We start from the raw sequence: 22,426 nt of genomic DNA, 5'->3' as shown, positions 1-22,426 counted from the left end.
TGCTTTATGCAAACAGCCGCCTGCATTGGTGACTCACTGTTAGCTTAGCATATTTGGCTACGCGTGATATAAATGTCCGCGTCCACAGATGTGTGTTTGAGAACTAAACTATCAGGAAGTGTCGGTTTGTGCAACGATGGAAATAGCATATTCGAAGTATTGTGTCTAAAATAGAAATGTGCATGTTCCAAACGGATATTTATCTAATTCACTAATATTATTATTGAACTTGCGGTGCAGGAGTCTTAATGAAATGTCCTTATTTGATGAGTCAGAGTTGCAAAAGACTAAAATAACAAATGACACCTAAGCTGCTGTGTTTATTTGGGCGAAAAATGTAACAATGAACGTCATCTGTTTTAAAATCTCCATCAACACATCATTTTAAAATGTTAATATTTTTCCACAATACTTCAATTTCCACATAGAAACGAGCCACTTTGTGCTGAGATAACATGGAAAGCGCAGGGAGATGACCACGTGCTTGATAAACATCATCACAGACTCCAGTGTCTGGTCGTCTTTATTACCCTTCTCTCATGGTTTCATGTATTATTTTCCAGAGTAAAAGGCCGACTAAGGGAACTGTGAATGTTGGACTTTGTAACCAGATGAACCAATAAAGATCTCATTAGACCTATGAAAACACAAGTGGGTTGTTTTTTTGGACAGAAAGGTAATCTTTTATTTTTCATATCTCAAGAGTATAAGAATCAGGGGGCTGAAAATATCCCATTTGACCATTTGATAGGCTGTAATAAGTCCCTGGTTGTTTCCTCTGGTGACCCAGAGTTCGGACTGAAGTTCTCGCCACTTTAGACGTAATCGTCCCCGAACTGGTCCCCAAAGTAGAAAGATTTAAACAAACAAATCATTAACTGAATATTGCGTTGTAGGGACTTATTTGCTATGTTTGCAAGTCCCAGTTTCATACTCTTGTAAAAACTCTGCAGATTAGCCATCTAACCGTTGGAGGATACTCCGAGCTTCATTATACAACTTCCCTGCTCCCCCAGCAGACCACATGAACTGAAGTCTAATGGGGACGGGGTTGAAGGGAAAAAAACACCTAAATGGAGTAGCCACTATTCTATACTTTTAAAAATGTTGTCCCCTAATGAGGACATACTTACTTAGAGAAATCAAAAGCACCTGAAGAAATGCTGTAACCTAAGGACGATAATGCTTTTCCAGGCACATGAATAGTTTTAAAAAAACACCTCTTTTTATTGCTAGGACTGTAGGCACTCCCAGTTCTAAATTCAGCTTTACAACGGCCTGGTTAGTGTCAAATGCATCCAACACAAATCATATATATATATACACATACACATATACACACAAACATACACACATATATTATGTTATACCAGCACATTTATACTTGAACATCAAAGTTAAACAATGTGAACAGTTTGACTTGGTTCTAGTGGACTAAAAGTATATTCAATCCTGAAATTGCACATGTCAGCTTTCACAAAACATAAGAGTATGTTGATATATAAGTGTATTTTTGTGTTTGTTAACATTGAACTGACATTGAATTTGAAGACAAACACTTTGCTGTAGAAACAAGGGCTGACACGTTTTGACTGAGGTCAAAACATTTGAAAAAAACAAAAAGCCCTTCTTACCAGCAGAATCACAGCATCCACATATGAACACGCATGCGAGCGCATGCACAGGCGCACACACACACACACAAACACACTTACACAGACCCTGTTCCTAAGGAGACACGAATGTTATGAAAACAGACAAGGAGACAGGCGTAGAATTCTCACAAATATTTCACCCCGTCATCACATCGCCTTCGTCACTCCGTCAAAACATCCTTCTCCACACCGGTCGGTCTCATGGGCTCAGTTTCTACTCCTACAGATAAATTCTTAACCCCCCTCCCTAAAGCAGTAGCATTCACTTGTAATAAAATAAAACATTGATAACTTCGACCATGTTTACAAAAACACAAAAAGACAGTCAACTTGACAACAGGTTCATATACTGAAGGCAAGATTATGGTGGCGCTATAGAGGGCAAAAAAACCCACTTGCGACATTTTCCAATTAAGTGAATTGTGTTAAATACAACTTTAATATTAAATTTAAAAATGAAAAGGTACGGCCAGTTCCTTATAAACATACATAAATACATTTGGGCTTCAAGAAACCTCTGCAGTCACTTTGCATCAGTTTGCAGAGGGGGACCCGTCCAGCAGCTGGCCTTCTACGTTAAGGGGGAGTCTCCTCATCCTCCGTTTTATGTTTGCTGAGCCGGGCCTTCCTGTGAGCTGTGACGGCTGCCCAGATGCGACACAGCATGCCCCCCCTGAAACGGCAATAATGCACGGATTGGACGAACCGGTCAGACACCAGCGTGCGTTTTCGTGGCCCCTGAACAAATCATTCTGCAAATCGGCATCATTCTGAGAAATGAAGGAGCTGGTATATTGTGCGATTTTTGGACGAAGACATGCCTTAATGTCAGATTCACGCAGCATTTAAATGGTATAAAAATGAATCTAAATAAGTGTTTCTAAAATGTCAAAATCATCACACATGGCTCACACAGGTTTGCTAATTGCTAACTGTGGGAGGAAACTAGGGGACTCTGAGGAAACAAACACAGACAGAGAACCATCTTAAAGTAAGGCAAGGGCGCTGAACAACTGCATTGACAACTGATGCCGACCCAAATTTCAAAAACTACCTACATAACAAATTCAATAATGCTTTTACGTCGCTGCTTTTTTTCAAGTTACTGGAAAACAGATCTTTCACTGTTAGGATGATGAGCACAGGCAGCTCACCTGACACCACAGTACACCAAATCATCCCTGCAGGCAACAGAGAGGAGACAATCCAAGGTGAACTCGTGATAGAGAAACTGGAAAACAGGATCACACAGGTTTGGATTAATGGCAATTAAATGAGTATTAAATGACACACAGAAAAAAGGACGGAGAAAAGCTGAAAGCACAGTTACCTTATTGATAGTGTGCTGACTCACGGGGATCGCCTCCAGCCAGCTCACCATCGCTTCCACATCTGGATTTGACATTTCCCCTGTGGCCAAATAGCCATCTGCGTTGTACAGATTACGGCTCAGTTTCAACAACAACAACAATAACAACAACAAAAACACATTACGGCAAAGACTATCTCACATTATCTCACAGTGCTCATGTTACATCTATGATAAAATAAACAGTGGCTGTCGGGCTGCTGACTCGTCATTATCCAAACTGAACATGTCCAGTGTGAGCTGATGATCCCTGCCGTGCACGCCTCTGAAACCAGTCAGGCGGATATTCAGGGCCCGGAGCTGAGGCGTGGTGACGACTTACAGCCCCGGTTGTTGAGAAATAGCGTCGGGAAATTGTTTGTGTTGATAAAACAGGGCTTGGCCTCTTGATGACTGGAAATCTTAAAAATTGCTTGTCAGTCATGCAGCTGTGTGCTTGATCCAGAGGAGTAAATGGCTGTCTCAGGGGGAACTCTATATAAATGTGATTTAAGAGAGAATCTTAAACAGCTCTAAAGAAAAAATAATCTATTTGTTCCACTGAGGAGGTGCAAACAAAGTGACGGTTTCAGAACCTGCGCTATCGTTCCTCAGCGCATCAATCTGCTCCTGCTTCCTCTGGGCGGATCTCCTCAGCAGCTCCTGATACTCCCTCTCCTTCTCTGCCAGCTGACTCAGCAGTCTGAAACCAAAGGCAGCCATCATTACTCTGCAAAACGTCGCCGCGGCGCTCATTCATATTTATCGGTGCGGTCGACGGAGATGGGATGAAAGCATTGTTAGCGAGTCCGGAGGAAGTCTCAAGTGTTTCAGATGTATAAATCTGAGTCTTTGTTTAACCATTACAGCTGGATGATCTGATTCAAATTCAGTTTTTTACATCCATCTTTGGAGTATTGTGATAATTTCAACCGAGTTATGACTAAAAAGACCACCTTTTGGTCTCCTCTCGCAGGTCCCTCAGGTTGTCATTGAGAGGACAGCTGGAGCCGAGGAGGAGGTCGGAAGGGTGACCGGGGGCTTCCGCAGTCGGCGTCTTGCCGTCAGATGCCGTCTCCTGAGCGTCTGCCTGCTCCAGGCTCATATCCGAAACCATCGGGTTGGCCGGGCTGGGGGACTGCTCCTCCGGTACGCCGTCGTCCAACTCGAAAGAGGACTGCAGCTGGATTTTCAGCTCTGGCAGAAAGACGAGTGGGTTGAGAGGAAAACTATACCTTGCAAAACGGACCACTTTTTAAAAACGATGTCCCAACCTGGTAGAAGCACAGTGATGGCGTCCTGCACGGCCTGTCTCAGCAGGTTGTCCAGAGCAAACATCCAGTGAGGTTTTACCTGCTGCTGCTTCAACACCTTCTTCACCTGCGTGGACAGAAGTGTTTTCTTTTGTCTGGATTCAAAAAGTTTCAAGCCCCTGTGCAGGGAGATATGCGGATTCCAGACCTACCGCGTCTTGGAAACTGAAGAGCACCGCCTGCAGGCTGCTCCGCGGTACTGCGCTCGCAACCAGCTCCGCTCGAAGCCCCAGCAAGCTGCTCCTCAGCTGCTTGCTGTCCGGGGAGCGGATGTTGTCGCGCAGGCTGTAGATGAGCTGAGTTATGTGGTCGGTAGTGAGCCGGGATCCTTCGTCTTGCTGTTAAGAGGAAATATTAGTAGGAACAATAGGGATTAAGCCATTTTATCCTCTCTCCAGATCCTCGTCCTTGAAGTAGATTTTCAAAAAAAAGGTTTATTTGAGGGTATTTCTGAAATTTTCAGGAATGTTTGAGTAAGCTACCGATTGGAACAAGAAGGATTTTTTAACATGCAGATGTGCAATAACAGTGGAACCCCACATGTGGAGCGTGCTTGTATTATTGGTTTGATATCAATCTCCTGCATTTCACTGGCAAGAAATTATCATAACATCATGAGCTGGTGCAGGATTCAGCTGCGCCCTTTTTTTTTGATGCAATTTGAACATACGAACAGCCAACATTGCACAGATGTTGTGCTAAACCTGTTTATATCTAATTTAGTAACCTGCTTTTTTACTTTGGGAACAATACGCTGCCTGACTGGGTTTGGCAGGCTGTGCAACAAACTGTCAGTTCCTTTTTATAATTTTATTGAATCTGATGTTGCATTTGCACCCAAGCTGGAGGATTGGAAAAGTGGGTTAGGTACATTGAGAACACCTTGAATTTCTTTAAATCTGGGCCGAACTTAAAGGCCATCTCTGATGATCTTTTGTTCTCTGAGGAGCTTCTCAGACACTTCTGTGTTCTTGTCACCCGTGGGTGTTCGCCACCCACCTGAGGCACAGATTCCTGGATGTTAGAGACAACATGACTGATGTAGTCAGTCAGCACTCTATGCAGGGTGGCCCTCCTCTCGCTGTCCTTCCTCAGCATGAATAGTCCGATGTTCTCCTCTGTTGAGGCGGGACTTGCCATGTCCAACAAAGAGTCCTCTGGTATTCTGAACAGTGGGGCAGGGGGAGGCAATAAAGCGGTCAGTCATGCTGTATAAAGCAGTCCGTTATCACCTAAACTTCTACTCCTGCACGTGAGGTATCAGAGAAGGTGCAGGCTGTCTGTCATTGGTCTAGAAGTGGGGGTTCATCCTGGGCCAGTCGCCAGTCGATCACACGCCCAGGCACTGAGACATGGGACCATTTACTCAATTATTGACACGTCATATAGAGACGTACAACCATTCCCTCGCTCATTCACACTTCATATAGAAGCATACAACCATTCACTCGCTCATTCAGCCGGCGTAAAGATGCACAACCATTCACTCCTCATAAAGACGTACAACCATTCACTCGCTCATTCACAAGTCATATAGACCCATACGGCCATGCACTCGCTCTATCATCCCTCATATAAATGCACAACCCTTCGCACACGCTTGCGTCATGGAGACACGCAATCATTCACCACATCCTCGCTGTGAGTTGGAAGCGTGGCGCAGAAGGTTGAGCAATCTTCTTGGGAACCGAACCTTCCTTGTCCGATTCCCGCCTCCTCCTAAGATGTCAAAGTGTTGTTGAGCAAGACACTGAATCCCTAACTGCATCGCTGGTGGATGGCAGCCTACTGTTCATGGTTCATCCATGATGGGTTGATTGCAGAGAAGGAAATTTCCCCGCGAGGGATCAATAAAGGATAAATTATCATTATTACAACCACTGCCTTGTCAGCATGCCGCCCCCTGTATAAATCAAATTATGGTTAATCAGCTGGAGTGATCAGTCGACTGCCAGCAAACAGGGCAAAAGTGAGTAAAGCCCTGACATGGCACCATTCAAAGAATTCATTTTGAATGTGCCATCCAGTACTGTTTGCTCTAAAAGCTACTGACACAGGATGTGGCCTGAACAGACTTTCGAGATGAAGACCTCGCTGTGGTTTTTTTACTGATGTAATATCCTGCGGAACCATCCGGGAGGCAAAGACATTACAAATATGTTTCTTTTTACTAAATATGTATCTTATTTTGGGCAATCATTGACTTACGGCAGGAAGCTGCCTGTGCTGGGTGGGCTCTCTGAAATCTCATCCGCCCTCAGGGCGCGCTTAGCACTTCGGAGGTCGAGGGAGCAGGACAGGTCAATGGAATCCGAGTATGAGTCAGTGTCCTCCACGAGGATGGAGACCGGGAAGGACAGGCTGCGGTGATAGTCGCCTGGGATACACACACAAAAAAAAAACAACAATTATTATACAATTTGTAAAATCAATAAAAATGTCAGACAAAATTTGGAAAGATAAAAAAATGGGCAGAAGCAGTGATAAAGTTTCAAAATGAGACAAGAAATTATGTTAAAATATCTGGATATAAGCTCGATTTGAAATTTTTGGAGGACATAATTTTACTGAAATGATCTTAGCAATTTGGAATTTATTATTACCATCTATCATTCCTCTAAAATTTGCAATTTTTGCAAAATTTTGTGGAAATGTTTTGGTGACTTTTTAGTAAAATAGAAAAAACAAAAAACCTTGAATGTTGCAAGAAAATGCAATTTACAAATAGAAGATTATAAACAGATTTGAAATTGCAAAATGTATTTAAACATGTTTAAAAAAAGTCAGCTCAGCGATGTTGTTGCTTCAATTTGTTTCTTTTGAGTAAAACAAATATTGTAAGATGGATACCTTTAAACACAGGGCTTACTTTTCGATATTGCAAAGAAATACATGAAAAATCTTGTTATGGGGATTGTTATGTAACACCTCTGAGAGCAATTATGAGTGTGCACAAAAATGACAAGAATCCGAAATGACAGCAGTTATTGGAGCCCCGAAGCCTGAAGCCACCTGAGTGGTCTTTCGGTTCTGATTCCTGCAGCCTGGTTTTCTTCCTGGGTGAAGACCTGAGGAAGGAGTCCATCAATAGCTTGGTGGCTGTGGCCCGGTCGTCCGGGTTCGGGTCGAAACAATGCATGATGAAGCTCTTGGCCTCGTCTGACATGCACTCCGGAACCTTGGGGTGGATCTTGAACATGCCGACCTTGGAGAGGGAGTTCAAGGAGTTCATAAAATATCTCATGTTATTAAAAGCTCTGACAGAGAACCAGAAAGGTCTGTCAAACCAGACAAGTTCATTAAATTATAAGACAGTGTGAAATGATAAAAATCTGTAAACAGAAAGAGATACTAAGATAAAATAATCCACATTAATTAAGACAAACTAGAATCATATGCAAAGGGTATTTAGGAGGCTAATAAAGTTGTGATTTGTAGATCCTCTAGATTGTACAATATCTCCAAAGTCTGACTCAGACATTACAGTTTTTGCATCAGGAGAGACAGACATCATTTGCAAGAAGATTAGTTTTTTTATTTATCTATTTACATCTCACGAGCAAAGATTTCTCTGAAGGACTGACCGAAGAGTGAGAGAAATCTTTTTTTGAGATTTTGAGAAAGTTTTTTGAGCCCAATACACTGATGCTGCATCACTGATGATTATCAGAAGCAGAGTGAAGGTAGGGTAGGGACGTCCCGTGCTGCTCTTAAAACCGAATTGTAAAAGAGGAAAAAAATGATCTGTTAAAATGATTTAATCTATGTAAAAGTATGAACATCATCGGGCCGAGGAGAGAACCCTGAGTTGCGCCGTTTCAGCTACAACTATTATGCCTCTGTGACACACATTTTGATATTACTTTTAAAAACTGCAAAGGGCAATTTATCTTTACCTTGAACATGGCCGCCTGAGGACTTCCCAACTCATGGAAGGGTGTTTTACCTGTTGCCATCTCTATGATCGTGCAACCGAGGGACCATATATCAGCCGGTTTCCCGTAACCCCGAGGGCCCTGATCGATAATCTCTGGGGCCATGTACTGAAGAGTTCCTATCAGGGGGACAGGAGACAAATAAAGTGACTGGGCAGCACATTATCACACAGCGATTAAATAATTAGCTATATCTTACCTGCAAAAGTCTCAGTACACGGGTTGATCCCTGCTAACCGCTTGGAGGTTCCAAAGTCGGAGATCTTCAAAACACCACTATAAGTGTTTATCAGCACATTATCCCCCTGGAGAAAAGACAATGTTTAAATACATCATGTTCAACTGGTGCCCAAGTGTTGTTTCTGAACTGTGACAATGTAAAATAGTATAACAGAGCGCTCACTTTAATGTCTCTATGCACTATCTGATTATCATGAAGGTATTTCAGCCCCTCCAGGATCTGTTTGGTGTAGAAAATTATCGTGGCTTCGTTGTCTTTCAGAGGACCCCATTTTGAGCGCAGGAGAGATGACAAGCTTCCTGAGGGTGGAGAGTTGTGAAATTGCTTAATCCGACAGTTTAGCCCGGACCTGCAAATGTTACCGCTCAGACACTGGCGAAAGGGAGAAGTGAGAGCAACGCGTCATTTCGACCCAGTTATGCCAGTGTCAGACAAGAAGATAAAGGCGCATCGGCATGTCCGGATAAAATAACGCCATCTTTCACTGGAATGAAAACAAGAAACCTTAGTCATAAGTCCTAACCTCAGGAAACCCTTCCTACGGTTTGAAGTGTTTCCAAAGTCCCAGTGTTCATGCGCTTCCTTCACTGAACCCTGGAGGAAGTTGGGTGTTTATCTTTATGTACATATGTGTGCAACATCCACTGGAAGCCAGAAATAGGGAGAATGTACGGATTGAAGAGCTCCAGCATTGTGGAAAAAAACTTTTCGTTGAGTGACATGTTGTTGGGAGATGCTTTTCCTCAATAAAACAATAAAACTGTTCATCCTTGACAAATAAAAGTAACGAGGCAATGACCACAAGCAGATACATTCATAAAAACAATCCAAGCGTGCTGAGCACACAATAAACGCTCCGATCGCAAATCTGGTGTTTTTCTTTATTTTTGTTCTTGTAAATTGAGATGTCCAATGAAGAAATAAATCAGCCGGAACCCTGTCCAGATTTAGCCTAAGACAATAAAAAATCACCAAATAATCCTCAAGATTTGAGACTTGGTCCGGTCTAGAGTTTGGACCAGTGTGTAAAGTGCTTTAAATCAGTGCTGTGCAAATGAGAATAGTATGACACAAACAATGATTCACTCAATTTATAGCCTATCCTGTCAAATATTGTAGCCAAGGCCATGATGGGGTTTGAGATTTCCAGAGAACATTCGGCATGTTTTTGGCTGCACCCTTGTCTAGGGTGTGAAAAGGTGACTCTGGTAATCAATTTAATATGAAGGTTGAAAGAAAGTGTCCGGTCAAAGAACGCACCGAGGTTCTGAACTCCGTTACTACAGAAAACAACACTGTCCTCCAAAGAACGAGTGAAGAAATGGTTGTAAAAATGACACAGCGGTTCAATAATGATCAGTTCTGTCTTGGTAGCTAAAGTGAATCCAGTCCATTTGTACTCAATGTCATTAACAGCCGCATAACAGTTTAACTCAATTACAAATAAATGCTGAATCCGGCCCAGTGGTGCCATGTACTGTGAAAACAGCAATAGACCCAGAACAAAACTCTGCTGAAACCCGAACCAGTTAGCACAGGACTCAGCGGGGATCTGTCAGCGAGGTAGGAATGAAACCACTGGAAGATCTGATTTGAGAGGCCAAAAAGTTCTCTGCTCTGTCCAACACTAAACGAGGATGGACAAAATCAAAACCAGCTCTCGGATGTAACACTAATAAGACTAAGGAAGACACTGAGTCTGCTGCCAGTAACATATGACCATCTTTGTAATGGCTGTTTCAGTGGAGTTATTTGCTCTAAAAGTAGACTGAAGGGACTCAGAGGTTATTAGCGGACACATAAAGAATGAAGCCGATTGGGGAGTACTTGTTCAAAAACCTTTGACGAAAGGGCAAGGTTTAACAGCTGTTTTTTGCCTGCAAGTCAGCATTCAAGCCAGGTTTCTTTAATAAGGGTTTCACCAATGCAATTTCAAGACCGAGCTCAGAAAACTCCAGGAGAAAATGACAAGTGTAGAGGATTCATTGTATAAAGTCCTAATGTTGACCATAATCCCTTAACAGCCAAGCTGGCAAAAGATCCAGTTTACAACCTCAGCACGAGTTGCCAGATAGACATGTTCAAAATCATGAAAGCCCTACCTCTTATATATAAGGTTATATGTACACGTACTTTTCACAAGTACTTTTCCATGTATGAAAAAGTCGTGCGCAGACACATCAGTGTTGCCCACTGCCTGGTTCAGCTGTGTGAGCCCAGGAACTGTGTCAAATAGCCAAATAATTTGGAGTGCAGAGCAAAGAATCTGTTTGCCCTTAAAGTAGTCCTCAGTCAGTCTAGACCAGAGGTGCTCAATACGTCGATCGCGATCTACCAGTCGATCGCAAAGGTAATACTGGTAGATCGCATGACATAAAAAAAAAAAAAAGACGTCAGCCTATCATCTGTCCCGTCACTTCATTGATATACAGGGCAGCCAGTCAGATGACATCTGATTTTTTTCTGACACTGAGGTCACTGCACATGCACAAACAGCGGCGCAAAGTGCAAGTTACCTCCAACTTTTAACCTTCGTTTTTTTTCTCTGAAACTTAAGAGAGGGCGTAAAGTGAATGGGGGAGCTGGACCAAGTAAGAAGACAAAAACTTGGCACTTTCATACAGAATGGGAGGAGGACTTTTTTTTCCCGATGACATTTTCAAAGTGCGTTTGCCTCATCTGCCGGTCTAACATCGCAATGCCAAAGAAAGGTAATGTGGAGCGGCATTTTTGGACTGTACATGGAAAATACAACACGGACATCCCACCGAAAAGCGAGCTGAGAAAGAGAAAGGTGAAGGAACTAAAATCCCAGTTGTCTGGACGGCGGACACTTTTCATACAACATACTTAAAAAGCGAAAGCCGCGACCGAAGCATCGTTCCGGGTGAGTCACGTCATTGTTAATAAGGCCGGCTTTAGGCTATGCATCCCTGGCTGATTCAATTCAGTGCAAGTTATCAGAGTGAAGTTGGGTAATGACAAAAAAATGTACATAATTATTTTGAGTTGTGCAATATTGGCTCATGCAGTTATGCAAGGTACATCAACATACATTGTACATATAAAGAATGTTTTGCATTTTTGTTGTGGGTAGATCATTTTGACTTGGTTATTTTATAAGTAGCTCGCATGCTGAGTGAGCACCCCTGGTCTAGGATGACTGAGGAAGCTGGTGAGACTCCCATGGCTCCGTAATGAGCATTACATCCAGCTACTAGGAATTAGAGAGAACTTTAATTCACACCTCCTGGTACTTCTTCCATGAAGATCTTGATGAAACCATCTTGACTGACTGAGCCCAGGTACTGCACGATGTTCCTGTGCTTCAGCCTCTTGTGTAGAGCGATCTCCTCGTGGAGGGGCTGCGAGTATCTGAGGATTCGACACCAATATCACCTGGATTGAAATCCACACTCTGACTACCAAGGGTCAAAAACAGTTACTCGTAGACATGATACTAAATCTGCATATTCATGTGCAAAGGCTGCGACTGTTTATTCCCGGATAATAATTTCAATAAGCCATCAGCTTTTCATTTTACAATTATGCTTACTTGCGTTGACCCAATGTCTTTCGATTGTGCGCTGTGTCACGATCCGGATATTTGCAGTGACCAAATGTAAATCAGGGATGATTTTTGCGCTACAGCTTTCAAAGGTCCCAACAAATATGTAAACAGTCTCTAAGTGTTACGTTCCTTTTCCGACTGGATATGGGACTGATGTTTGGGGTGGATTTGGGAGCGACACATGAAATACAGTTTATCAATCTGCGCTCAGATTACTGCGCAGCACTGGGAATTCAGCCTGTCAGTGCGCCGTTCGCCAGATCTGCTCCTATTATGGCCATCGCGGACGAAAACATCTATGTGAGAAAAAATCTGCAGCCAAAGAGTCTCCGGGAGACGGGTAAATGAAAAACAGTGGATTCTCCTACGTGCTGTCCTTTTCAGGGATCTCCTTGATGGCAATGCGGACTTGGTTGCTCAAGTCCCTGCCGGCGTACACCACACCGTACGTCCCCTTCCCCAGAACGACCTTGTCACCGTTCTCATTTTTCTCGTAAATGTACTGCAAAGAGTGGATGAAAAAACAACAACGAGCAAGTATGAAGCGGCTGAAGGGTCAAGCCAAGAGAACAAGAATTGTTGAACGCGTAACCTCCTAAAATAGGAATTGATGTGTGTGGCTGACCTCGAGTATCCCTTCAGACAGAGGGTTCACCTCCTGGGTCGGGGCTTCGGCCTGCTGAAGCAGAGCGTTGACCAATTCACAGAAACTGGTGGCAGGGGAAGGTTAAAGGATATGAATCCTGGAATATTTTACCCACAAAAGGCAAACAAGCAGTATATTTACTCAGCGGCAGCTGAATAGAGCTTCGGAAAATGTTTTTGAGTATTAGCATAAGTCTTTGTAGGCTTTATTTGTTCTCTATTGAAAGTGCATTAATCAAGTTACATTTTGTGCTTTCAGGCGGGCAGTGGACTAACATGCACATTTTGCACAAACAAAACTTATGTGCACCCACATGACTGAATTGGCGTGCATGCGATGCAAACACAAGTGCAACAACTACATTAAGCAGAAATATAAGGGTTATTAAAATGTAAATCGGGGTTCACTGTTACATGGTAAAACAAATAAGAATAAGAATAAGAATAAGAACAACTTTATTAATCCCGAAGGAAATTGCTGTGCCAGAGTTACAGAAAATATAACAGTAATAAATAGTAAAAGAAAGGCAGAATTAGAAATAAAAATAAACTATAAACTATAAAGTGTATCAGTGAAACTATAAAGTGTCTTAGTAAGCAGTGATAAAACTATAAGTGTCTTAGTAACAAGTGAGGTAAGGAGTGCACAATAGTATAATAGAAGGGAACATTGTAGTGTAGCTGTTATGAGATGAGATGAAAAATTGCCCAGTGTAGCTGTTATGAGATGAAATATTGCACAGTTTCTGAATATTGCACAGAAATGAGATATTGCACATTTTTGTTTGTTTTTAGGTTAAAGATAGGTTTTTATGGTTGCCAGCGGCTGAATGGAGAGGAATTAAAAAGTCTGATCGCCTCAGGGAGGAAAGACCTCCTGTGGCATTCAGTGGAGCTCCTCGGTGGTATCAGTAATTCAGTAAATCCATTGTCTCAATACCAGGACGGACAATGACTAAAAAAAGTATATCGCATGGTCGTGTAATTTCATATTTAAAATTATTTTGTGTGATAAAAGAGGAGATATAAACATTTTGTGTGTGTGTGTGTGTGTGTGTGTGTGTGTGCGTGTGTGAGGGGGGGGGGGGGGGGGTTTAACTGATCCTTAATCTTGAATGGTGAAATTGCATCGAAAGGAAATGTGACTCATGGGGTGTGATTATGTCAGGCTTTCTGAGTAAACAGCCAGACTCCTCTGCAAGGCTGGTTTGCCTCTCTGCCGCGGACGCTAAAAACACGAACCTACTGGCGTGTCTAATTTCAAGCAGTCAGATCGCTGAGCAGATCATTTGCAAACACACGCACACACTGGCACAAGACTTTGCTTGCACATTCTCAGTTCACTCACCCCTTACAGTGGAGCTCGGTAGGGAAGCAGAGCTGGAAGTCGTCCGAGAGGACGTACAGGAAGCAACTTCGCTCGTCAATCTTTGAACAGCTTCGGAGGGGGTGGGGTGGGAAAGACGGAAAAACTAATCAAACTGTCAAATCCATTGATGGCTACACACCTGACGTGTTTGCAAATCAAATTCGGCTCATGGCAAAAGTTGGCACAGACTCGATCACTTTGCCAACGCCCTATTATTCACTTATTTAATTATTTTTCGTAGCAAGTTACTGCTCTGGGTAAATAAATACGAGTAAACTGGTGCATACCAAAAGTTCCCTTAAGGTCAATATGATTGACGTGTAAGCGCTGAATCAGCAACCCTCAGTAGCCTACAACAACCAATAAGCACACAGCGTGACAAGGAATCATATTGTCACAACAGACCCTCAGCTGACAATCATGTTTTTCTAGACGACCAATTTGCCTCGGGCAGGCTGCTCTGCTGTGGGCCGGGACACGCCTGCCAGCATGCCCCAGGTATTTGAAAGATGTCAGCACATGCTTCCCCCAGCCGTACCTTACTCCCCGGATTGCAGAAGCCGGGAAAGCCCACTGGTGTAAGCCTTTCTGTTGGGAAAAAATGCAAGCAACAAGGAAAAGCCGTCAGTCCGGATGCGGAGACAAAAGCATGGATTTCTTTTTTGCGTAAGAATGAAAAACACCCAACAAAGTGGGGCAGACAGTAACACCATCCAGATTAAACATTCACCCGAGTGGAAACCTTTTCCTACGCACTTTGTACTGCAGAACCTCTATGAAAGACAGCTACTCACTGAGGACGTGAGAGGGTATGGGGGGGTTCCAGCACTGGGGGCTTCACAATACTTTACATACCTTTAAAGGTGTGACGTGCTTCAACTGGACGGTGCGGCTTTCATCGTCCTCGCTCACCGAAACTATGGACGGCTGAAGGACTTTGCTGGGCTCCAAGATGAGAACCTGAGGAGCAAACACCGATCACATGGGATTGCATGGAAAATAAATACGTTAAAAAATTAAAATGAACAAAAATAAATATTCAGATATAGAATAAAATTGAAAAATTGTTTAATAATATTCAGTACCACGATTACATATTAAAAAACAGTATGTTTTTTGTTTTTTTTATATTTTTTTACTTCACTGATATCTGGGCAACCTTTGAATTTGCACTGAATGATAGTTTAAGGTCATGAAAGACATATAAACAGACTTGGGAAGATGGTGAAATCCAACGTTGGTTTATTTTCAAGATTATATCAGCCCCATCTATCAGTGTCTCAATCCAAAAGGGTGCATCAAACATCCCAACATCAATTTAATTAGAAATAAACCCCTAAGCAACACTAGCGCCCAGATATAGATGGAACAAGTTGTTCTAAATTTTAAGATATTCAATGGTCTTCGTCTTCTCCTTTCAGCTTTTCCCTTCAGGGGTCACCACAGCAAATCAACCTTCTCCATCTGACTCTATTCTCTGTATCCTCCCCTCTCCCGCAAACTCCCTTTATATCCTCTCTCACTACGTCCATAAATCTTGTCCTTGGTCGTTTTCAAGACCTCCTGCCTGGCAGCTCCAATTCCAGCATTCGTCGACCACTATATTCTCTATCCCTCCTCTGTACATGACCAAACCATCTCAGTCTGGCTTCTCTGACCTTCTCCACCAAAACATCTAACATGTGTTGTTCCACAGATAGACTCATTCCTGATCCTATCCATTCTGGTCACTCCCAAAGAGAACCTTAGCGTCATCATCTCTGCAACCTCTAGCTCTGTTCTCTGTCTTTTCGTCATTGTAACTGTTTGTACTTCATACAACATCGCTGGTCTCACCACTGTCTTGTACACCTTTCCTTTCATTCTGGCCGATAGTCTTCAATCACACAGTACCCCTGACACTTTTCTTCACCCATTCCAACCAGCTTAAACCCATCTTTTCACCGCTTTTCCACATTCTCCGCTGCTCCGGACTGTTGACCCCAAGTACCTGAAATCCTCCAACTTCTTGATCTCCTCTCCCTGTAGCCTCACCGTTCCACCTGGGTTCCTCTTATTCACGCACATATACTCTGTCTTGCTGCGGCTACCCTTCATTCCTCGCCTTTCCAGAGCATTCCTCCACCTCAGGTTGATTTTCCTCAACCTGTTCTCTGCTCTCACTACAGATCACAATGTCATCTGCAAACATCATGGTCCATGGAGATTCCTGTCTAACCTCATCTCAGCCTGTCTATCGCCACTGCAAACAAGAAGGGGCTCAGAGCTGATCCCCGATTGAGTCCCACCTCCACCTTGAACTTCTCTGTTACCCATAAAGCACGCCGCACTACTATCTCATACTTCTCCGCCACTCCAGACTTCCTCATACAATACCAGAGTTCCTCTCTTGGTACCCTGTCATATGCTTTTTCTAGGTCTACAAAACCCCAATGCAGCTCACTCTGGCCTTCTCTGTACTTCTCTATTAGCAGTCTCAAAGCAAATACTGCATCTATGGTACTCTTTTTAGGCATGAAGCCATACTGCTGTTCACAAATGCTGATTTCTGCTCTCAGTCTAGTTTCCACTACTCTTTCCTATAACTTTATTGTATGGCTCATCAACTTTATCCCTCTAGTTGCCACAATTCTGCACATCCCTCTTATTCTTAAAAATTGGCACAATCACACTTCATCTCCAATCTTCAGGCATCTTCTTACTGTCCAAGATCCTGTTGAATAATCCAGTCAGAAACTCCACCGTTGCCTCCCCTAGACACTTCAATAGGTATATCATCAGGACCAACTGCCTTTTCACTCTTCATCCTCTTCAATGGCTCTCTCACTTCACTTTTATTAATCTCTGCTACTTTGTGGTCGACAATAGTCACCTCTTCTTCCCTTGCCTCTCTTTCATTTTCCTCATTCATCAGCTCTTCAAAGTACTCTTTCCATCTTCCCATCACTCTTCTAGCATCTGTCAATACATTTCACTTTCTATCCTTAATCACCCAAACCTGTTGTACATCCTTTCCATCTTTATCTCTGTTTCACCAACCTGTATAGCTCATTCTCTCCCTCCTTACCGTCCAACTGAGCATACAAGTCACCGTACGCCTTTTGTTTTGCCTTTGCTACCTCTATGTTTACCTTATGCCGTATCTCCCTGTATTCCTGTCTGTTCTCTTCAGTCCCTTCAGCGTCCCACTTCGTCTTTGCTAACCGCTTTCTCTGTATATATTCCTGCACTTCCTCATTCCACCACCAAGTCTCCTTATCTACTTTCCTTCGAGATGATTCACCAAGTACTCTCCTACCTGTCTCCCTGATAACATTAGTTGGAGTTGTCCAATCATCTGGAAGCTCTCCCTGACCCCCCAGAGCCTTTCTCAACTCCTCCCTGAGGTGATATGTAACATATTAATTTCAGTATCATGTACTCATTGTACTGTATTTATAAATCACATGTGTCATCTTACAGGGCAGCGGTCGGTGGAGACGGTGGGTTTGCAGGCCTGCAGCAGCAGCTCCATCCAGAAGTCCACCGTGTCTTGTTTGAGAGACCGGACCTCGGCGGGTTTGGCAAACTGTCGGTAAAGGATGTACGTCTCCATTATGGATGCCATATACCTGGAAAAAGCGGGACACTTCAGCCATTGGTTCGTCTCTGGCAGGTTTCCTGTTCTGACCTCACCCACCAGATGGGAGGGTTGAGTTTGTAGAGTTTCTCAGAAGCCTCGATGACCTTCCTGTGTGACCCAGCAAGGGTGTTTGCACCGAGGTAGAACCCTACATCCCAATAATGGGTCATCTTCTCCAGGCTGCCCTTCCGCCCAAGCAGGGTGTTCAGTGTAACACCTAGCCACGGGAAAAAAAACAGACAGCATTGGTGAATTTGCAGATTGTATTAAAAACAGAAAGAAAATCACACAAACTGGTTAAAAATGGAGAACGAAGCTCCAGCACCTATTTTCCGCATCTCGATAGAAGTGTCAAACTCGTGTCCCGCCGCCATCAGGAGGACCATGTTGTTGATGCCCGAGTGGAGTGTGGGCTCCATCTCAAATGCCCTTCCGTACCTGGGAGAAGAGAGGTTTGATGGAATGTCTGTTTGGAGCCGAATAAACAACGTCCCAGAGCAAAGAGAGGTTCTCCCCGCACCAGTAGCAGGCTTGGTCTCTGCTGCTCTGGTCAGTGAACCCCGAGCTCATGAACATGTCCTTATAGATCCGTCCGCACAGACAGTAGACATCCGACGCCACCTTGTTCCCCGACTCCACAATGGGCAAGATGGTCTCCAGAGCCTTGGTGCGGTCTCCGGGGCGATTTCTCCTAGGTTGGGGGGGTATTCGATAACATGAGCGAAGGGCTCGTGAAGAGATTCATAAAGCAAATCTGGACACAAGCGGGTGTCGTCTTTCTACCTGTTCAGGGCAAATATGTAGTTAAACTTGACATTCTGATGCCTCGCTACTAGACACATGGGAAGGTCATTCAGCGTTTCCACCAGTTTGATGATTGCGTCATAGTCCTGACAGGAGAGGGTGCAGAATTACAATACATTATGGAATTGCTTGATCCCCTGAAGGGAAAAGCCGAAAGGAGAAGAACAAGAAGATGGAATCGCTGACTGAGGCAGTCAGGTAAACTCATACACTCTCATTCATTTTGCTAAGCTAACTAGGTTGACTATTACGATTACAATTATTGCAGAAATATAGAAAATAATCATATTTCCCATGAGGCCCTAAGCTAATCACCTTGACTATCACTATTATAAGTATTGCAAAAATATAGAAAATAATCATATTTCCCATGAGGCCCTAAGCTAACTAGCTTGACTATTACTATTCTAAGTATTGCAGAAATATAGAAAATAATCATATTTCCCATGAGGCCCTAAGCTAACTAGCCTGAATGTCACACCTTCACACCTGAATGTCCCCACACACAGACACACACACACAGACACACACACACACACACACACACACACACACACACACCTGAATGTCCCTGTAGGAGAGCAGCAGGTTCATGACTATGTCCGGTGTGAGGAGTTCCACGCTGTCCAGTCGCTGCTGAATGCGCCTCAGCTCCTCGCTCAGCGCTTGGCCGCTGAACCGCTCCCTTGCCATGCGGATCTCGTGCCTGATGGACTCCCGGAAGTACTCACTGCAAACGGGGAAGAAGGTGGCAACGTGAGCAATGCTGACATGACAAGGGACAGACAAGCGACACAGGGGTTCTGACCTGGACTGCACATGCACGTTATTAAGCAGATGCACCAGCCTGTCCACCAACGGGGACAGCAGCGGCTCTAGCTTGAAACTGGGCTGCATCAGCTCCTTGATACCCGTCATCATGGTGGCGTCGCAGGCAAAGACTTTACCCTGCGGCGACACCACGTACGGGATGAAGGTGTAGCTCCCGCACTGCTCCTGCGGGGAAAGGTCAGAGGGTCACATTCATCTGCCTGCATTTGTATGATTCCATTCAACAAGTGAAAAAGAAAATACATGAAAAAATAAAAATCAGAAACACAATTAAGAGGGATGCAAAAATGTAAACGATGCAAAATACAATGCAGAACCTTGGTTTATGAGGAGTTTTTTCGATTGAATTTCGCATCAAGGTGCAAACAGGCCCCGGTGCGCGAACACACAAACAAACAAATTCACAGGCTTTTCGTGTTGTGGGGTTGTAGTGTAGCTGCAGTCATGCATGCTACTCTGCAACGTTTACGTTATTCATTGTTGTATTCGCCTGTTATAACACTTTTTGCTTTTTTCAGTAAGCTAGCCCTCACTATGTCTGCCAAAAAGGTTAGAAATGCTAGTGAAAGTGGTGTTAAGAAGAAGTTAAGAATGACAGTCGATCTGATGAAGGAACTAATAGCTAAACGTGAGAGTGTATTGTGTTGCTGGGAGTGCTGATTATTTGCCACTGAATGACAAAATGTTTGGAGCCCCACTGAGTGTATAAATTTAACTTGCCTAACCAAAGCAGCAAGGAGACACCACACTGCTGGACACCTAAAAGCGACGGTGCTGTCCAAAACTTTTGGGGAAACTAAAGTGGATCCACATTTGAGTGAGCAAGTGCACAGGAAAACCGAACTCCACGACGTAAAGGTGAAGAAAAATAGGGAAATCTTAAAAAGACTGATAGACTATACCTTTTTCTTTTTTTTTTTTGTGCAAGCAGGAACTTTCATTTCGAGGACACAATGAAAGCGCTGGATCATGAGTTATATCTCCAGTGGAATGACTCTTTATACAGCATTTCTGCATAATGCGATGGTTTTTATAGCCATAAAACAGCTATTGTTGGGTGGATTAATAAATGGAGCGCTACTGAGGGCCTAGGTGCGGGTTGAGTGAAGTTTGAGATGTCATTAACATGACAACTGAATATATTTAATATTGTTGTAATTAGTCATTTTACATTTGTTTCATATTCATGGAAGTTTTAGAAAAGTAACTCGGGCACATCATGTTGTTCCAAATTAGTAAATATTCCTTGAGGATGCAGTGACCCCCCCCCACCCCCACCCCCCACCCCCTTCCATGGACAATTTAATAGTTTTTATACCCAATGTCAGCAATTACCATGTAACTGTTAACACTACTGATCTTACAAGATCATTTATCTCTGCCCACCCCTACCCCCCTTCCCTCGCCCCTTTCTATCTCTCCGTCCCGCCTTGCTGCTCTCTCTTTCTCTTTCTATCCCACCTGGTCACGGCAAAAGGCTGCCCTCATCGAGCTCGGATCTGTCCGTGGTTCCCACACTGGTATAAAGCTGTGTTTCTTCGCTGTCGCTTGGTGCTGCTTTTTTGTGGGGGAATGTTGGGTTTCTGTTAAACCATTTTAAAGTGTGTCATCCAGACTTATGCTGGGATTACACTGAAAGATTTTCACAGTTGCAGACTAAAAAGGGAAAGTCAGAAGGAAATGGTTCTGGAGTCCCAGCACCCTCCCATCATCTCGATCGTTAAGTATAAATTGGTAATCTGAGCTGTTTTACATCAGTCTTTTCCTTGTCTTGGACTTACGACAATATTGTGTTTGATGTTATCGCAAGGCTTGCAGTCTTTACAGTGATGTAGAAACAATAAATAATCAATAGATGAGCTCTCATAAAACCAGAAACAGGAAACCTGGTAGACCATCACCAGAGCGCTGTCGGCAGAGGAGACGGTATTTGTTAGCAGGATGGATGAGAAGGAATGGCGAAAGACTTCCCGATCAATATGGATCATCTTGACAGAGGAGTGGATGGTGGAGCTGTGGGCAGAACATTCCAGACTGTATGATGTCAACTCTCTAACATATCACCACCGAGCGGGGAAGGAAAAGTGATGGAGTGAAATAGCAGAGGCTCTGCAAATACCTGGGGAAATCACTGCAGAGTGGGAAAAAATGCTGAAAGAATCTAGTCTTAGTCTTGTAAATACTGACCCGAGAAGATTCACAGTCTTTATACAATCTCAGTCTGAGACTAGGCTGAGATTAAAAACTTGTCTTTATATGTTAGTTGATAGTTTTCCAAATCATTTCAGTCTTCTGACGCATGGGTGGCATTATTCCAAGTGTATAGTTTCACCAGACAACTAAATTGCTCTGAACTGACTTGGACTAACTCTGATAAAGCAAATTAACCCCACTGTTCTCGCTTGAGGTCTACTTTAAAATGCAAATGCAGCCACGTGTCTGACAAAAAGCAGCTTTGGAGCAAAAAGTGGATTCTCCCATTTTTTATTTTACCTTAAAGGCCTGCAGATCGCTGTCCTGCTTGTAGCAGAAGAGGACCGTGTTGTTGGTCATGCTGAAGCTCTCCCTCACACCCAGATGGTAGAAGAGTGACGGCTGGCAGAAAGTGTCGCTCATCTCCACCACTGCAACATCTGCCGTGGAGCAAATCCACAGGATCAGTACGCGTAAAACATGCGCGCACAAATATACGCGCCAGCGACTCGACGCGCCGCCACTTGCCCGCGTTGTAAAAGTGATCCAAGACGTCCGTGGTGCCCATGGAGATACTCTCGAACGGGATGGTCTGGAAGACAGCGTGGGCGTCCGCGCACGCTTCCCGGAGACACTTGAGGGACAAGTTTTCCTCGGTCTGCGGCACCGACGCGTCCTCGTTCAGGATGTACGCCACGGTAAGCGCCCTGGTGCGGCTCCGCGGGGAGACGCTCTGCTTCCCCGAGCCACCGCTGACGCCGAGCTCCGGAGGCTCCTGCCACAGGCTGCCGGCCGACACCCACACCGGCTCCCGCCTGCGCACCTCCTGCAGGCTCATCCGCCTGCCGTAGATGTTCCGCTTCGCATTACCGTTCATGTTGCGCCCTCGCAGGGGAAGT

General features: G+C 43.9%; 1 protein-coding gene and 1 long non-coding RNA gene across 3 annotated transcripts; one reads left to right on the top strand and one right to left on the bottom strand.

The window, feature by feature from the left end:
• Nucleotides 1–303: 303 nt before the first annotated feature.
• On the bottom strand, nucleotides 304–22,425 carry LOC147230362 (mitogen-activated protein kinase kinase kinase 5). Of its 2 annotated transcripts, XM_086153697.1 has the most exons (28): nucleotides 22,056–22,425; nucleotides 21,828–21,967; nucleotides 19,312–19,499; nucleotides 19,065–19,233; nucleotides 18,483–18,589; nucleotides 18,220–18,390; nucleotides 18,025–18,137; nucleotides 17,757–17,916; nucleotides 17,538–17,688; nucleotides 14,933–15,037; nucleotides 14,616–14,665; nucleotides 14,057–14,146; nucleotides 12,689–12,773; nucleotides 12,432–12,565; nucleotides 11,740–11,867; nucleotides 8,655–8,791; nucleotides 8,451–8,556; nucleotides 8,213–8,370; nucleotides 7,329–7,521; nucleotides 6,525–6,693; nucleotides 5,316–5,481; nucleotides 4,469–4,654; nucleotides 4,278–4,383; nucleotides 3,960–4,200; nucleotides 3,600–3,706; nucleotides 2,986–3,083; nucleotides 2,810–2,886; nucleotides 304–2,328 (listed from the first exon to the last, which is right to left on the bottom strand). In XM_086153697.1, the coding sequence occupies exons 1-28, from the start codon at nucleotides 22,402–22,404 to the stop codon at nucleotides 2,232–2,234; spliced, it is 3,981 nt and encodes a 1,326-aa protein (XP_086009823.1). In that variant the 5' UTR covers nucleotides 22,405–22,425; the 3' UTR covers nucleotides 304–2,231. The 2 variants fall into 2 exon arrangements, with proteins under 2 accessions (XP_086009823.1, XP_086009822.1); XM_086153696.1 differs by having other exon boundaries at nucleotides 19,065–19,499.
• On the top strand, nucleotides 11,006–17,703 carry LOC147230363 (uncharacterized). The gene is made up of 3 exons (XR_015106690.1): nucleotides 11,006–11,379; nucleotides 17,397–17,463; nucleotides 17,540–17,703. It is a non-coding gene; the product is annotated as an uncharacterized LOC147230363 (long non-coding RNA).
• Nucleotide 22,426: the final 1 nt, after the last annotated feature.

This window comes from Fistularia commersonii, chromosome 10 (genome assembly GCF_037954325.1).
Source record: "Fistularia commersonii isolate RoL2024-O1a breed Wild chromosome 10, RoL_Fcom_v1.0, whole genome shotgun sequence".
Taxonomy (NCBI): domain Eukaryota; kingdom Metazoa; phylum Chordata; class Actinopteri; order Syngnathiformes; family Fistulariidae; genus Fistularia; species Fistularia commersonii.
This window is presented reverse-complemented; position numbering and strand designations above follow the sequence as displayed.